Source organism: Accipiter gentilis, chromosome 8, assembly GCF_929443795.1.
Source record: "Accipiter gentilis chromosome 8, bAccGen1.1, whole genome shotgun sequence".
In the NCBI taxonomy this organism is placed as follows: Eukaryota; Metazoa; Chordata; class Aves; order Accipitriformes; family Accipitridae; genus Astur; species Astur gentilis.
Window position 1 is genome coordinate 33,182,285 of NC_064887.1, and position 18,724 is coordinate 33,201,008.

Here is an 18,724-nt window from a genome sequence, read left to right on the forward strand (position 1 = left end):
CCCTTCAACCCAAACCACTCTATGATCTTGTGAGGTTGGCCTCAAGAAAAAGAGTCTTTGCAGGCAGTGGCCATAATTTCCCCAATTACTTCTGCTGGATGCCGGGATTAGCACCGCTGCCTGCACACGTGGATGCTCCCACCACACAAGATTATTTCTTCAAAGCAAACGCTGCAGTCAATGGAAACTACTTCGCCCCTGGACCGCTGCAGGTCCTGGCTGGGTGTTTCTGGCCTCCAAAAAGCAGTAAGAAAGGAAAGAGGACTTTTGAGCAAGAAAGGAGCTAGATTTGCCTTTCCAATTATCTGCTGCTGTCATTATGACCTTCCATAGTTAAACAAAATTACCCTAAACAAACAAGGCTCCAGCACTTGGGTTGAATGCTGGCATTAGCAACCGTCCACACTCACTGCTGAAAAGCCCTGACATATTAATATTAATTTAAATTTCCCCTTGACTTCTTTTTAGCACTGAGGCATGTTCTTCCTACTTTTCTATTAAATGCTTTAAAATTAATTAAAGAGGCTGGCTGGCCAGGCAGGGTTTTAAATTCCTTTTCTCAAAGAAAAATCTGACTCACCCAACACCTCTTGCAGGGACATGAGCACTGGAGGCAAATTCTTTCTGGGACAGCTTCCAGCCAAGGCCTTTGTAACCCTGTTCTTCCAAAAGAAGAAAATGAGAATAAAGACTCTAAGTGCTGACCATCTGCAATTAATTTTTGTAAGGAGAGCGGTTAAGCACTGGGACAGGTTCCCCAGAGGGACATCCTTGCTCGGTTGAGCTGTGAACATCTCCAAGCCCTGGAGCAACCTCATCCAACTTTGAGGCAAGTCCTGCTCTGGGCAGGGGGTTGGACCAGAGACCTCTGAAGGTCCCTCCCAAACTCAGTCACTCCCCAACTCTAAAAAGGCTGAAAACCTGATAGGGACCATTTGTTGAGGAGGCAACTAATTAAAAAAAAATTGACCAATTGCTGTTAAAAAAAAAAGATTACAGTAAGTAATTATATGCGACTTAATATGTCAACTGCAGAGAGTTACCTGAAGAAAATTAAGGGGATTAAAATAAGGAGTGTACCACTTGTGACAAAGAGACAAAGACAACTTGTGTTTATGAGCTGCTGTGTTTCTAATTAGGGCCAGACACCAAATTTGCATTTTATCTTGATTGAAACAGAATGAAAACCAAAAAAACAAAGGCGGCCAATGTTAAACTGTTTTCCCTGTTTAATTCAAGGAGTAACCTTACAGCATTCAAAATAGCACTTTTTTTCTAAGATCTCAGCTTTGTCAAGAGTGATTTCAATTTAAAACACAGAGGACCTTCAAGTGGGGGGAGAGAAGGAATGAGGTCACCTGCCAAGCAGCGGCTGCGCAGCACAGAGCTGGGGTACAACTGCAGCCATGGCAGCAGCGGCAGCTTGCAAAATTAATTAGCAGGCATCAATAAACAAGCCAGAGGCTGAGGGAAACCCACGCCTGAAACCAGGGGAAGCAACATGAGCTACAGCCATTGCTCCTCACACTGGCCCTGCCTTCAAGAGGTGGCTGGCTGTGAAGGATGCTCCGCACAGCCCCGCACAGTCAACCTAGCACCAAACTCTCCTTTTTAAAAATGGAGCAAAATGGAAATCAAGCTAGTGCTCAGTGCGACGTATCAGAGAGCTGCCATCAGGCCGAAGGAACCGATTGTTTCCTTCTGCCACAGTGACTCAGGTGACTCATACGACAGAGACCTGCAGGTAGCACCTTGGAGCAGGACACAAGCTAGTACCCCTCTTCTCTCTCCCTTCCTTCTCTCCTCACTTCTCACCCCACCGGCATATAAGAAACCATGGAAGAAAAGCAGCATGCAGCATCTGAGGGCCATCCACACCTCTCGGAGCTGAGCATCACATTTCTCCCCACTGGACAAGACTCTCCAGAAGTCAATAGCAATTTTGGCGTGTCCCACATCCTTCTAGCTTTGAAGGAGCATATATGTTCCCTATGGCCCCTCTAGAAACAGGCACCAACATTGAATCAGTACAGGATCTGTCCCCAATTCTGCTGTAAGGCTTCATCCCTGCTTCTCTCTTCATATCCCCAACAGCACCCTTGCTTTTCTTTTCTGCTCTGTGACCAAAGGATGCAAGAAGACCACACAATCCTCCTGGGAAGATCAGAATCAGGCTTTTAACACCTGGAGAACATAAGACACCTTTACCTGCCATCAGTTACAGCTCCTTGATGGGTGGCCCCAGGCTGCAGCAGGGCCTTGCCTTGCTGACAAGGACAGTGAAGTCCCTGTGGCAATCCCAACCTCAGAGACGCAAGGGAGATGCGTACTGCAATGAATGAATGCAGAGAGATTCTGCTTGCAAACCAAAATGCTTCCCACAGGTATCACTGTATACATCGCACCTCTGCCACCCACAGCTAGGAAAAGATGCTACGCCTACCAATTCCACTTTCAAGCTTAATGAGTTCTGGCAGCAATCCTGACAGCTCAGCATGACTGCTATGCATGAGGACTGTCTGCACCTTCTTACCCTCCCCGCTATCCTGCCAACAAAGGAACAACAACTCTTAGCATCATGGTTTATTCCCCCTCCATATGTACAATTAAGTGTATGCATGACCATTAAAAATAAGGCTACTTATATCATGGCTCTGAAACACATTACAAACCAACTCCATCCACTCCCTTATTACAACATTCAAAATGCTTGGCTTCCATGGTGTGCAGAGAAGGGCAAACACAACCAGACCACACGGGCAATTAAGTGGTGCAGGGCTTTGGTAACTGGATCTAAAAGCTTCCTCCTCTAGCTGAGAAAACACAGCCAGGTCACTGAGAAGGAGATAGTTATCCCACAGTGTCTTGGTGAGGTCAGTCCAGGTCCCAGGCAACTGCAGGTCACCTCATCTCAGCATGTTGCTGGTGGCAGGCAGCAGAGAGGCCCAGGCTCACGTCGACAAGAGGACAACTTAATCCTCTCCTTTGGAGCTGCCCCTTTGGGTTGAGGCAGGGGCATAAGCAGAGGAGGAAGGGGAAGCTGTCATTCTCTTCTTGATGACCAGAGGACTTCAGTCTCCAGAGGTGTCAACGTGGGTAACATTTCTCAACATGTAATGCATCTAAAACAAAAATTAATAAATCAAAGGAACAACCAAACCATACTGGTATGGGATCTCAAAGTGAATTGCTTGCATGTCCAGGTAAGGCTTAGATACTTTTTTTTTCCCAGTGGGGATGAAGAACAGTCCAGATGAAAGTAACTGGAGATGTGCAACAGAGGACAGCCCGGTGTGGTCCTGTAAGCTCCCTTCCCAAGTAAATCTGTTCCCATATGCAACAAGAGAGAATCTTCCAGCTTCAGCTTGTGGCTCAATAAATTTTATTATTCCTTTTTGTTTTTTATTTAAAAGAATTTGTTTTCCTATCGTAAAAATTAGACAACCATACCACCACCACCAGCAGCAGCAAAGTCTGTGGAGTTAATGTTGATGGCAGACAGTTCACTGGTGTTTCCAGTGTCTCAAAAGGTCCTAGAAAGTCCATAAATGGAAAAAACCCAAACATGATGGTTTTGGGGAGGAACATCAAGGTGGTTTCGGTTTCTTGTCCTGCTGAAGATCCCAGATGAATACTGTAGCATATCAGCAGGACCAAGTACCTCATGCCTTGAGAGAAAACCCTTCATACCAGCTCCAGTACCTGATCAGTAGGGAAGACGAGACATTTAGACTAGGAATTTATGACATTCATTATCTCCTACATCAGCATATAGATCACTAGGACAAGACTGACCCCTCCGTCTCCACCCCTTACCTTTATTCACCAGCATGCAATAACATCACACAAATGGGATAAGATTTTGATGTCTGCTTGCACTTGAATAAATTATGGCATGAAGCAAACCCATCTACTGTTGCCTCATTTCCACTCATCCCAATCAACCAGCTCTTAGAAATCTTGTAATGGAGATCAGAGATTTTGTCCTCTCAGCCCTCTGTACTCACACTTCCCTTGTCCACGCTAAGATGGTGCAGCAGCCTCTGAAGGCATGGTCTAGAGATGGCAGAAGCAAAGTAACTATGAGGGCTGTCACAGCCTGTATTAACCTGGTTTGGATTTACTAGGGAAAGCTCTAGAGCTTTAGCCCATGGGTACTGTCTGGCACAGCATCTGCCCTCAGATTGGAGTGGGTTTGTGCAAACCCAGTCCCTTCCCGGACCATCCCACCTTCAAAGGTGCCCAAGGCAAATGAAAATACCAGACTTCTGACAGCCCTGGCTGTTTGCACATTACTCTCTCTACCTTCTCTCATTAACAAGCAAAGTGCATGAGCAAAAACCATTCCTCTCTAATCACTCTCCTGTTGCTGCTGGATTCACTTCAAGGTATCAAAAGGATCTGTGCATTTTGTCCATTTTACTAAGAAGGAAGTGACCGAAGTACCGAGCAACCAATGCCAAAGCCTGCTAAATAAATCACCTATGAATGAGAGGCTACAGCATCACATGCTGCAACAGCAAGAGTAACCAGGCCATTTGTGGCCAAAAAGGAGGAAAAAAAAAATAAATCTTGACATGCAGTCAAACACAGACCGCTTGGGTCTCTCCGCATTTCTGCTTTTTTTTGCGATTTTCCAGGACCATTCAGACCAGCAACTCTGGGCTGGCTCCAGAGAGCTGCTATTGTCACAGGGATGCAAGGGGAAATCAGGAAGAGGACCTCAGCTTCACAAGAGTGACAATCCAGGGTATAATTTTGTAAACAGCAAGTAAACCCCTTTATCAGCAGCTACAGAAAGCTGCCAGGGCTCTGGGCTACAAGCCTGTGGCGTTAACCACCAACCCTCAAAAGCATGGTGGTGGTCAATGCTGCTGCATACAATTTGGGATGGCATCAGACCTGGGCTTCTCCAGAGAATCAGCACCAGCCTGGGTTTAGGTACTGGTTTTGCTTGGCTATCTGATAGACATGTAAAGAAGGACAAAGTCTTTTCCATATTGCTTGACATTTCATGCATAGAAATACATTGAACAGACACTCTGGAAGACTTTCAATTCAAGTGCTGAAAACCTGGCAAAACGCTGGTGTCTCAGTGCACGGGGAAGGCTGTTGCTTTCACAAAACCCTGCACTGGCAGCTGCTGTCTGTTACAGCCAGTCTGGGCACCTGGAGTAAGCAAAGCGAGGGAACATCCCTGCTCATTCCAAACATTGCTCCAGCTGGCTGCACTTCAGGAGCTCTGTTTTCAGCTCTGCTGCACCTTGCGTCGGTGGCAGCAGCCAGAGGATGAGCTCTGGTTAACGCCGGCGAGTTCCTGCACAGCCTCCACTGCCACAAGAACCAGCATGAGCCTGGGGAGATGCTTCTGCCAGACTCTCCATGCTACCAGGTCCCCAAGGAGCAGCAGAGGCACAGTGGGTGCTGGATGGCTGCCAGCAGCTTTTCTACACCTTGCTTTAACTGGGTTTCATTGCTGGTGTGCTGTCTGCTTGCTCCACCATGTGCCAGAGGCAAATATATCATTTAAATTACAAACTTCTACAGTTGGGATGACCTCCTTTAATGGTTTGTCCTGGCTGTACGGTTTCTCTGACCTTGCTTTTTACTAACCACAGATTCAAGCGTTTAAAGAGGAGATGCATGAAATAACTTACCTTAATTGTACCCTGACTGTTAGCAGCAATCAGCACATTGGACTCCTGGAAAAAAAAGAAGAGGCACTATCACAATCTGCCATTGCTTTTTTTTTTTTTTTTTAATTTCTTTTTTGGAAGAAGCAGCAAAGAAGCAGCAGTTGTTTTTATCTTAAACATTAGAAGTATATCTAATTTCAAAGAGACTTAACTCTTCCCATTTCCAAGATGCTTTTGAGGCTAAAAGTCTTTATAAAAGTTATATTACCTTAAAGAATTAGAAAGCAATAATCCATAGTGCTTGTACAGAGCTTTAAATCTCCAAAGCAATTTACAAACATGAATTAATCCTCACAGTCTCCCTGTGAAGTGGGCAAATAATAATAATCATTTTCATCTTTTGGCAGCGTATGGGCAAAGGTCTCCAGCGCCCTAACTAAACCGACTAATCATCATGACAAAACCTCTCCGGTTCTGAGGCCGTGCAACCTCTCCCAGAGCCAAGAGGTTTCAGACAAGTAAAACAAAGAAGAGAAGAGATTAGAGAGCAATAGCAGTTTGGAAGGGAAGATAAACAGAGAGGGCTCCAGCCCTACTTTATTCAGAAAGGCAGCATCTATTTACCTCCTGCTAGTTGATGGAGTTGCCTTTGGAGATATCCTGGTTGTCTGCAAATTAATGGTCTGCTGCATCAGTCAGGCAACCCCCAGGCAAAAACTGGGGGAGACAGCCCCTGCTCTTGCGATCGCATTCCTGATGCAACCAGCAAGTGCAGACACACGCTCCCAAACCAAAATTGTTCAAATAGGGAAATCCAGAGGAACAATACAGTGCCGATAAACCTAAAGCACATAAGCGCTGGGGCACTGGCAACAGCCCTGGAGATGCCAAGGTTGAACCGCTGCTCCCAGACCAGTGTCCTGCATCTGTTCTTGCACCAGCAGTTGTAGCGTATAATGCCAAACCGTCTGCCACAAACCATTGTCTCTAAAAACAGCTGATATCTTCTCAGACACATTTTTCAATTTCTCCCACTGCTGCTATCCATCCCCAGACAAACTTGCTGTAATTATCCCATCGCTTAACACATGCATTTTTAATAAACTCAGTGACTAGAATACACCCTGCTCCAAAGGGAACAAAAAGGCAGCTCGACCCAGCTCCAACAGCGTTGCACGCTGCCTTGCCACAAGGTTCGGGATTTTGCACAGCCACCAGCTTTGAAGAAAAGGGAGAAAAATACTTTTCAGCGCAAAACCCCACTTATGAGGTAAGAGTAGCCTTGTGGTGGACCACGGGGCTAATTGTTATAGATAGATTTGTTCACCCCTGGTACAATCATTAGGGGATTAGTTAAGACTTCTGATATTATCTCACCAATGATCCTCCAAGTCAAAGCTCCTGAAGAGAAAGTATACCCTCAAAGGAAGCATATACTCCAGTTTCCATTAATTTGGTGGCTGAAAGAATCTAATCCTGTGAACTGCCCAGCTTCTGGTTAACAGCATCAAAATCAAAACCCACTGGGGGGAATGCAGATAAAAATGTGATCTGGGGACTAAAACAGGGACCAGGATACCCGATTGGATTTTGAAGGCAAGGGAGAGGCACTGGCAGCTATCTAGTGTGCAGCACAAGAGACTTGAACTCCTGAGTACAGATTATCCAGGGTTTGAATGATTCCTGTTTGCTCTGTGAGTGATTGGTAATTCATCCTGCTGCTGCAGTCTGCTGGGGTACCACTGTAAATGAACTCTGGTTCAATGAACAGTTTTACCTGCTAAATAAAATAAAAACGCCAGAGGGTAATATACTCTCACTCCCTTGTTCTTCAGAAGCCACTGGGGTTTTTTTTCAGCAAGGTCTGAGCTAATCACCACTCTGCTGCTTTCATCCACAACCACGAGACACAAACGGGAGCAGACAGCGGCAAAATTAGCACCAAATCTGTCATCGAACAAACAGTGACTTGCTTGTTAAGGCACTCTAGCACTGCTTCCCCAGGAACACAACTAAATAACTTGTTTTTAATCCTCTAAAGAAACAGTTCTCTTCCCTTCATGTTGCCTGTAAAACAGCCGATATAGTCAACACGTTAAACACCTAAGCAAGTCGTGAAGTTGCTTAGATCTGCAGATTTGTAACTCGCAACAGCCGTGTGCATGTTGAACTAATCCTTTTGCCAGGACATGTATGAATGGAGTCACCACATCGTCAAGAGATAACCACTACGACCACTTAACTGGCAGAATATCTATTTCCCCTACCGCACCACTACAAGTATCTATATATCTCAGGCATGAAAAACAGGGTATCACCACCCATTGTGGTTGCATGTTCTACTTTACCATAATCACTTGGTGTTTCTATCCAGGCCAAGAAGGCTGAAAGGCTGGCCTTCCTCACCCCTCCCACATTTGTAGTCTGCAGGATCCAGAAACTCCCAAAGCAGAAGCAGGGGATGTGTTGGAGATCCACCCCAACTGCGTAGTCCTGCTCTGAAGAAATTGGTTATTAAAATGACTCTTCTATGCATGCACCCCTTCCTAGGGGTGGTTAGCACCCGTAGCCTTTCTTAACAGCAGAGACAGATGGTGCCAGCTGCCTTTGCTAAAACAAGATTGAAGAAAAAAAAAAGAACAAACAGAACAAAAATCAAGGGGATGAGTGTTTACTGCCTGGCAAGCAACAGCATTTTGTTCCATGTGGCTGCTAATCTCAAGTATTACTGCACCCCAGTGGAAAGCCACCGACTGCGTAACCTGATGAAATGTGGCAACCTCTCCTCTGCACATCAAGGCAGATAAGGAGCAATTGGTGGAGACATGCTGTGGTGCACTCGGGTCCCCTGCGATGACATAACGTGGCATCTCAGCAAGCCAGGGACAGCCATAAAATTGATGGGAGACAGCTTAAGAAGTTTTGGTCCTGTTAAGTCAACAGAAAAGAGCAAGGCTCTGGGGATGTCAAAAGTATGCATCTTCTTGTCTCTTGGCATTACATATGAATTTAGAAAGATTAATTGACAAATTTAGGTGCATCTCAGGACTCATGTTAAGATTAATATAGGGTGCAGGTCCAGAACTGCTCTAAGATGCTCCAGGGCTGAAGTCCTGTGCTTAAGACTTATGAACAGCCTTCCACACCTGCCAACTTTTTCCTCGACTGCAGAGACAGTATTATGGGAAGTCTGAAGGACAGTTCCTTGACATTGCGAAGGACTTGACTCCACCACAAATCTTTGTTATTGCCTACAGACTGGACACACATCCATACAGAGGTAGGCATTATGCCAAATGAAGTTGTAAATCAGACCTGAGTGCGAAGACAGACCAGACAGAAACACCTCTGTCCTGAGCCTGACACATCCCCGTTCTCCTGGATGTGGCACTGGATGAACACAACTGGTCCACCCACAGGAACTTAGGAGCATTTGCCCTTGGGATTCAAAGGGACTTTCACTGATTGTGCCAAAAGAAGAAATTTCTGCAGCACATTCTTGATGGCAAAGAAAACAAAATCAAATTTAGGACCTTCCTGAGTAGATGAGATACCTGCTACATTCATCATTCGAAGGAATTATTCACCCAGTAACAGCTGGGCTTTGAAGCACACTGATTTCCTTCCCTCCTACATGAGCCCTGTATTTGGATGGCCCTGGGGAAGCAATTTGTACAGGGAAGGAAGGGACAAGAAGGAGAGTCTGGCTGCCTGCTGGTATTCATGCAAGAGCAGTAGGCATTAAGAGAATCAGAAATGCTCTGGATGTTTTGCGAAGCTTGAGGAAACTCAGCTGAACAACTGAAAAGTTGTCAGAGCTGCTTCAGGGCAACAGGGCATACAAGGCAGCTGAGATTGTAACTTTTTATTCTTTCTTTACATCTTTGTGCAAGAAAACACTGGGGGAGGCGGTGGCAGTGGCAGGGGAACCTAAATGAACATCACCCCAGATGGACGGCTGTTAAAGCCACACACGCATCTCCTCGGAGGGACACACACTGATATCCAAGCAGACTCAACTCTACATAGCAAGGGAAATCTCCAGACAGACCCTCTAGCTAAGCTGTAAACCCATCTTCCTAGTAACAGCAAGGCTCATCTCTAGCCACCCCTCTTTACTAATAAAGAGCCACCATGGACAACCACTTGCAGCCACAGTGCTCCAGGAGTTAAGCACCGCTCTCACCAGCAGGCTTATGCAAAACCACAGCTGAGTATTTTATCATCTTCCTTTCCTGACACAAAATGGAGAACCTGTCCCAAAGGGGCTCAAAATAGGCATGATGAGCACAAATCACTTGCATCTTTTTTTTCTTCCTTTAATATAATCCTTTGTGATACCATTCCTCCTCTGTTACCCCACAAACATCAATCCTTAAAGTGAAATTCAGAAGCTCACACTGAAGGAAAAGCTGGAGCACGGTCTACACAAGAGGAGCCTGGATGCTGACTTTGAAAGATCTTGGTCCCTCTTGTTGGGAATGAAACTGCGAGTCAGAATATTTACATGTGAACAAAACACACACTTCTATAGTTTGTAAATGCAGTAGTTTTGCTAAGGCTAGTCTTACCAGGAACAGTCAGGGCGTTTGAAGGTTGGGAACTGCAGTGGGTAGCTAACAACCACAGCTTTGACCATGTAAGCCAACACATAAAAGAAGCAGCAGCACTCCTCTGTGCCGTTAGCCCGACAAAACTAACCTTTAAACAAACTTATCTGACTGTGTTTCCTGCAAGGCCCATGCTGAGGAAGGAAGAAAGTTTGGCTAAAGGAGAAATGATACAACATGGATTTATTCCTACTTTTGCACTCCTCGCTACTTTCTACAGATACCAGCAATAACACAACAAGGTGAAGAAATTGTTCTGTAGGATTATAAAGATGTCAATGGCAAAGCAAGATGTGTTTCCAAGTTATATGTGCACACGTTCACGTGTTGGACTGGAAATCTTATTTGGGACTTTCACCATATTATAAATAATTACAGGCCATGAAGTTTGTACCTCTTTGTTATCCCTCCTTTTCTGCACTAATAAAGCACATTCGCCTCAAAACTTCCAGCGCAGTCATCACTGAGGTAAGCGTGAATTTTCTGGATTTTCAGCTAGGTTTGTTCTACGGATTCACAGTTAGGGTTCTTAAAGATCTTATTTTAAATTAACAACTTCTCACCTTCCCACCCCAGCAGACGTTTTTGCTAACGAATGGCTGGTTCGTCAGCAATGCTCTTTCAAGCAGACGGACTTGCTGCCAGAGAACCCTGAGCACTTACTCAAAGGAACTGGAGCCTAATTAAGCAAAGTTGTTGATTCAATGGGAAATATATACTGGGTGAGAAAGCTTGCACTCAAGTGGCCATTATCTTATGTTATTTATAGGCAGAATAAAAGTTTATAGTTGAACTAAATCTAGTGCTGTTTGTACATAAAGCCCTTTACGTAATGCTACTCAGTCCTTACTGAAGATGGCAACTATTACTCAGGTGCTAGCTTTTAGGACTGAGCAGCAGACCATCTGCAAGACATATTTCACAGAAACTTCTCCCATCGACGTCACACACACAAGTCTTTTCATACATCAGAATATGCGAAAGCAGTTCCCCAACAGACCACCAGTACTCTTCATCTTGTAATTAGCAGATTCTAATGGCTTTTCACCCTAATTCCCCTGAGACCTGGTTATTTTCTTGTTGTACAACTCAAGTCAGCTTTTGTTTTTGAAAGAAAATTACAAAGTCTAACCTAGGAAACACAATGAACCTCCAATGTACAAAAATCAAAAGGTTTTTAAAAGCTAAACTGCTAGATTAGATCTCTTCCCAGCAGGAAAATGTGCTGCACGCAGAATTTTATTTTCTTTTTTCCATTGTTGCAATACAATCATTACCAATGAAGGGGTGCATGGTGGGATGGTTAAAGTGGTGCACAATCCTCTATCTCCCTGTGTGCCAGAATTTACTTTATATGCCATCACACTCACCTAATATTAATCCCTTCTGAGCAATTTTAAGGGATTGTTTATTATCTATACCGTGAACATCAGGCCCAAGCAGAAATTAATTACTTCTTTAAACCAAACTATTCTTTAAAGAACGAGGTCTAACATACAAAAGATGTTGCACCAAGACATTTCAGAAGCAGCAACACCCATGTCTTTAGGTTTTAAAACTGGAACAGAATACGCATGCCTAAACCGTGTCTTTTAATCCTTAGAAACTGTTTTTTTATCTCATTCTGAAGGTAATTCCTTTGTACACAGAGAGATAAAGCCTCCTTAGGCTTATCTGCCCCCCCCCTGCAAAAAGCAACAACTCAAAGATCTTGTCTAGAAGGAAGCACAGATCCAGCTGCAAATACACAATCTTCTGTGTTTTTAAGTTTATAAATACTATACAATTATACCCGCACAGCATAACAAAGATATTTTCCTAACACATCAACCCACAGACTTGCAGATGACGGCACTCCTTGGGCTCAACTTTCTACAGAAAGACTTGCCTACAATCATACGCACATGTCTATAGTTTCTTCTCACGTAGGAATTCACGGACACGCTATGAAGGCAAAAAAGCTTTCAAACAAATTAGGGTTTTCGTCATCCTATATCATGCAGAGTTTGCAGCTTCTGCATGAGATGAAGCATGTCTCGCTAGGAAATGCGCGCAGGTAGAAATTCATCTCCTTGAATCCCCCCCCCCCCCCCCCCCTCATTTCTCTGCAATTCCAGACTTTAACCTCTGTACCAGGGATGCTTTTATCAAGTTTTCTGACACTTCCACATCTGGTATTTTCTAATCGTAACTCAATACATGAATAAATCCCTCTCTCCTGCTCCCTGAAGAAACAGCCTTCTCATTTTTGGATTTTACACTTAATGCATTTTTCTACTCCTGTTCAGACCAAACTCAGCACAAGAAGATGCTGTATAACTGGCAGCTTATTTACTATCATCTATACCCAGGTATCTGTATTCACAGTACATGGGTGCCCAGAGGAAAACAGTCCAAGGCTTGCTCCAATGACACACTCAAATAAGTAGTAAGCTGTCTCTCAGCCAAGTGAAAAATCACTTTTTCTTAGCATGACCCTTCTTTTCAGCATGTAGCTCTCAAGAAAACAAGATTGACAAGGCAACTGAAGACCAGGCTAGAAGAAAATAGAAGTATGCACGTGTATGGTGCTGCACACAGGCACCAATTTGCTCGTTTCTACACTGTCTTCTGAATTCAGCATAGAAATGGAGGCCAATGAGACTGATGGGAAGAGGGCAAAAAAAGCTCTGCAAAGGCAGGAAAGCCAGCCAGCAAAGCCCGCCAGCAAAGCCCGCCCAAGGAACTGTTGATATATTACAGGCTACCGCCTCTGTAATTTAGTTGTTCTGGAACAAAACTGGTTTTGATGAGCGCGTAATTTATTTAGAATTCAAGATGAGAATAAGTCATTAGACACTTATTATTCTGCATCTACTGCAAAGCGAAGTACACAGCTCTAACAGCTGTTGCACACTCCCCATCAGGCAAGGTAGGGAGACCTATGTTAAAACCAAATTATGTTGTTGTTAACCCCCTTTGCCCAAATGGCAAGTCACGTCCTCTGCATGTGGGAATATTGAGCCCCACTGCCCTGCGCTCCCTCTGCCGAAACATTTTCCTCCTTTCTCTTCTACTGTTTGTTGCAGTCAGTCATTACGTCATGCTGGAGATAATGAATTTAATCTCTCCCTAGCCAAAGGTGCATGCTGCCCTGCCCATCAGTGCTGTATGTGGCAAAACCAAGTCCCAGGGTGCTATCGCTACTATCGCTATCACTGTTGCTTATGCGTCCCTTCCAAACCCTCATCAGAAATAATATGTGCAAGCTAAAGAAACAGCCACCAATCTGCATGAGATTATTCTGAAATGTGATCTAAATGTGGCAGTTCTAGCTTTTGATTTTGTGCAGACCATTGGCAAACCATCAGGGATTCAGGAACCATAAACAGAAATCAGTAGAATATGAAAAGCCTTTTCAGTCCAAGTTACCCCACATTAGACAGACAAGCAGTCCACCCTACAAGCACAGCCTACCACGAGTGCTACACAGCCCAGTACTGAAGCACAGGAAGGACCACCACTCCCAGCTGCTGCACCGGGAAGGAAAGGATGCTGGTGGGAAACTCCTGAGAGATGGTAAAAGACATCTTTTCCCGTGCGTCTCAGCTCCTCGGTCCTCTTTGATTTACAACACACTCCTTGCCCTACTGTGAAGGGCAAACTCCAATTTGTTTAAGCCCTGCTTCATGTTTAGTTGGTTCTCTTAAGCCTCTTTCTTTCACGCTCAGGATGCGTTCTCCCGTCCCTCTTACCTTCTCTATTCTTCTTCCTTCTCGTTTTTGCCAATTCAGTGCTTTCTCTTCCAACTCAACTGTATCCAACACTCCTCAGCTGCTCAGTTCCCTCTTTCAAATATTCCTCTTCACACTTGAATCAGCAATTCCCTAGTTTGTGCAAAAACACTTTCATCTTTCCCAGACCATCTGTCCTATATCCTTCGGGCCTTTTGCATTTGTGAGATCATTGTCCCTTGCATGGCATCTCTCATCAGAACCCTACTTTCAGCACTCCGCTCCTGAGTTTCAACTGCCTCTTCTACAGCACTGTGTACATTTTCCCATCTCTTTCTCCCTCTCCTTATGAATCCACCTTTGAAAATCCTGCTTACAGAATAGTTTCCTTTTCTTTCCAACCCTTTCACCTCCAACGTGCTAGCACCAACACCAATGTGTACATCTTCCTTGGGTTCAGAAAGGGAATAGATGGTTAACCTTCCTCCCTGGTCCCAGTATCCAATCAACCAGCTGTATCTGCTCCCACAGGCCTTCTCTTCTTAGTTCTATACTTCTAGGTCCCTGAACTCATTACCGCACTAGTATGACATAGCTGTTCTTCTGGTCCCTGCCTGGGCTGTCAACTACAGCTCATTCCCACAACCACCTCAGAAACATCTGCACAGATAAAAAAACCACAGAGGAGAGAGGAACATAAGGAGGCAGAGGCCCTATGGTTAGGCTTCATGTTATTTTGTGGGAACGAACTGCTGCTGGGCCACGTTTCAACAGGAGAAGGTGGTCCACATCAGCAGCCTTGCAGATGCACACATGCCCCAGATATCCTTTCTGTCATGCTTTTTCCTGATACACAAGAGCTAATACTGCACAACAGCTGCCACGCTGAGCTGGAACACACTCCTCTAAAGGCTGACAAATGGTTTCTGTGTTGGGCCAAGAGGCATCACTGCTAGGTGACAAACCTCCCGTGCTCTTATGAAGCTCAGCACACTGTTGATGCTGCCAGTGGCTTCCCTGGGGCAGGCACTGAAGTTTGGATCCTGTTATTAAATCAATCCCCACATAGAAATACCATGCAATAAGCCATTAGCTGGTCCAGCTCCTGCTTCCCTTCCTCTCCCAGTGCCATTAGTTTCAGTCTCTAAATAGCTGAATGATACAGGCTTAAAATTGACCCAACCACCTTGACGTTAATATTTTAAATTATTAAGTCTTAGTTCTCTAATGCCAATAAATCATTTATATGTGCACATTTAATTAACAATCCAATCAGTAAAAACAACTTAGCATGCGCACACCACATTTTATCAGAGGAACCAAAGACACATTACAACATTAATTAAGTGTAACAAATGCCCTGGTGAGGTAGCTAAGTATTATCCTACTTTGACATGTGGGGAAACCGAGGCAACACACTCAGTGGATTTGCCCAAGGTTAATCCAGATGTTCACAACGAAGCACTGAAGAGAAAAAGCAGGGAGAAATACCATTGAGATTTAACTCTCCTAATAAGCATTCCTTTTCTGAACTGCAGTATTTACTTATTTGCTGATGAGAAATTGGCTCCAGCTGTGTTCTTCTCCCAAACACACTAGGGGCACAACCCACTGCTATCAAGCACGCTAAAAATCAACCCTAAACTGTAACAGCCTGCCTGCCAGGTGAGGATGAACACACCAGTTCCAACATGATACCTAGCCAAGGGTTTTAAAGAACACTTAATGAACCTCCCCCCCCCCCCCGACAGTTCACAGCACACATCTAAGCCCATGGGATGCAGGACTCTTACCTAGCAGTCATAGGTCCTAGACCTACATCAGTGTCTGGCATCTCTCAAGTGCTCCAACAACTCATCCAACCCTTGGGGAGTTTCACACCAGGCTCCCATGCCAGGAGTATGGGAGAAGAGCAAGAAATTCCTGAATGACACTGAGTGCTCACAACGCACTGAACAGTTAGGAATCTTGGAAAATATCAGGTGTCCCAATATCCTCACTCTTCTCCAAACCCATAGTCAAACCAGTCTTTCAGGCCACACAGCGCCCATCCTGCCACCTCTTCCTCCCTTCCCGCACCCAGATGACCCTCACAGTGGTCCCAAACAATGGTGGCACCCACATAACTGTGGCAGCTCTGAGGACATGCTCCTCTGTGCCCTCAACCTACAGTTCTAGATCCAGCAGTTTTATTTGCTTCCCCCATTTGGTACAGAAGAACACTGGCTCCTGGGGCTGAGGCTGTAGCTGACAGCCAAATTGATTTGTCCAAAGTATCAGGGATGGGGTTTTTTTGTTAGTGCCTGGCAGCCATCTAGAATTCAGACCATGAGCCCATACTGGGGCAAGTCCAGCCTTGTTTTTTTTCCAAAAATCATGAATTCTGCTCTGTATGCAAATTACATGTTGTGGAAACACTTCAGGTTTCCCAATTATCATGTGATGAAATGTTTCAGACTCAGATGATGCCTGCTGCCAGTCTCTTTAATCCAAGTGCCTGCCTCTCAGCAAAGCTGGATGGATTGTCAGAAGTTCTCACTGAAACCAAGAGGAGCTCATGTCCTCAATGTCTTTGGCAACTGGATCTCTATGACTAAGGGACCTGAGTATTGATATTAAGCCTGTCTTATGATGGTAGGATACAGAGCCTTCCTTCTCCAAGCAGAATGATGTACAAAGTGTTGCTTACATGTGAGTAATCACAAAGTTACCAGTTCCTGCACAGCTCCCAGTCTGAGACAGGTTGTGCAGAAGATTAAATAACACAGAATTCACTTAATTAAAGCCAAAGAGAGAAAGGCCTGACTAATATTGAGGTATTAAAGCTACCATAGGCTTAAGACAGTGCAGATAAAGCCCTGAACTAACTTCTGGAGAAAGAGGTCTTGCAGCTGTGTAACTGGTGGCAACGTGCTGGCCAGTGCTAGTGTGACAAGCTGGAAAGAAAAACCTTACTAAACCCCTCACGTGACACTGTCCCCTCAAAGCAGAAGTGGAAGAGCAGTTAATGCATTGCATTACAACCACAGATGGTGGCAATCAATACAGGAGAATGGGTTAATCATAGGAGATGTCAGGAATGACGAAGGGAGCCAAGCCAAGTTGGGCTGGCTGGGTCAGCAAGAAGGGAATGCTTTGGCAGGAACTCCTGAAATAGCTGATGGACTGAGGAAATCAATTTATTTAAAACTGATAATGGATTCATACTCCACTACTGTTCATATTATACAGTTTGGCTGTCAACTCTCTGGGGCGGGAAGCTGTCACTTGCAGTCTCTTTGGACAACACCTAGTAAATTGGATCTCCTGCCGACTGTAGCTTCTTTGCACCATCCTAATGAAATCACCTCCACCTCTAAGACTGGCCTGACACAGAGATGCAAAAATGGGTCACGTTAAAGCAACCTGAATTCTGACATTTAATTTGTATGCTTTAACTGTCGTAACATCCCTTGAACATACCCATACATTTTTAAGTGGGATCCCACCACCAAACCCAAACTGATACTACAGTATTCCAAACCAAACAACTTTGCAAGTTCTGGACCTATGTTAAAATCCTGACCGTTTCATTAATGGGTCTTGGAACAATGTTGCAGTGGGACTCGAGTGCTCAATATCTGCAAAAAAACATTAACTATTCTGAATGTTTTGCTCATGCCAGTTGGAAAAGAAGGATGAAGGTTTCACTGCATCTGCAAGCCTTCTAATTGTGTTACTGGATGGTCCAGAAGTCTGGTACCCATGGAAATCAAAGCCTTCATTTCTCTTTAAGCCACGAATAGTATATTTAATAGCAACAGGAACAGAGCCATGGGTCTAAGTGTCAGCGCTGAGGATGCTGTCTGGGGTGGGGGTGGTAGGAACAACAGTGTATGTAAGATGCTGCATCTCCAGCTGAGGCTGCAGGCAGGGACAGTGGGGGATTACACATCTGCATGGTGAGCAGAGCTACAGCACAGGGAGGGGAAGCGAGGCACAGCGGGAGAGCAAAAGTCTCTCATCCCTGGAGGTTGCTGCCACCCGAAGGGCTGCAAGCTGCTTGGTGGTTAAGAACAGAAGAGGGAAGGGTACCTGTCTGCAAAGTGGCCCAGCTTGTAGCTGCATAAGCCACTACAAGAAATACATATGTATATATATTTCTTGTATTTTCTATGCAACACACAGGAGCGTGCCACAGAAGTGAAATCACCAGGACCTGGGGAGATAAAAGGAGGGACCGATTGTTTCTTGCGGAGAAAAATCAAGGCACAAACATTAACATCACATGTATAAGCTTCCTGAAATTATACCTATACTAATGCGATTTATAACATACACCTATTTGGGATAGAGGATTTTGATTTAAGGAATGGAAGTTTAATTAAGGTAAAACAAAAGTTTCCATTAATCTTGAAAGAATTCACAACCTGCTGCTCTCCTTCAACATCCAATTCAGCTAATGTTATAACAGGATTAAGCGCAGCACTATGTACCTGAAACCTGCAGACAAGGCCAGGCATGCTATACCACACCACGTAGCCTTCTCTGGTCTTCAGAAACAGCAAGCTTTCTCTCCTCAAAATAACTGTTTCTGAAATGCCCTGGGTGCAGTGGGCAAATATTTTCACTAGCCAGGGCATACAGGAAAATTATGAAGGTGAAGAGATGTTGATAACTTGAGATTAGCAATGAAAAATGGCTAAAGCCTACACCTGCAGGCAGCAGGTGCTGATGATATCCAAACCTGCATTTAATGTCACAAGCACAAGTTTACTCTTGAGTA

General features: G+C 44.7%; 1 protein-coding gene across 4 annotated transcripts in view; it reads right to left on the reverse strand.

Moving 5' to 3' along the window:
• Positions 1–1,229: 1,229 nt before the first annotated feature.
• COP1 (COP1 E3 ubiquitin ligase) overlaps positions 1,230–18,724 on the reverse strand; it is a 130,706-nt gene continuing 113,211 nt past the window's right edge. For 3 of the 4 annotated variants that reach the window (XM_049807615.1, XM_049807614.1, XM_049807613.1), the window contains 2 exons: positions 5,658–5,702; positions 1,230–3,702 (listed from right to left, as the gene is read on the reverse strand). In XM_049807615.1, the coding sequence (XP_049663572.1) occupies positions 3,685–3,702; positions 5,658–5,702 (63 nt within the window). In that variant the 3' untranslated portion in view covers positions 1,230–3,684. The remainder of the gene's footprint in view (positions 3,703–5,657; positions 5,703–18,724) is intronic. The other variant, XM_049807616.1, reaches the window with a different exon arrangement.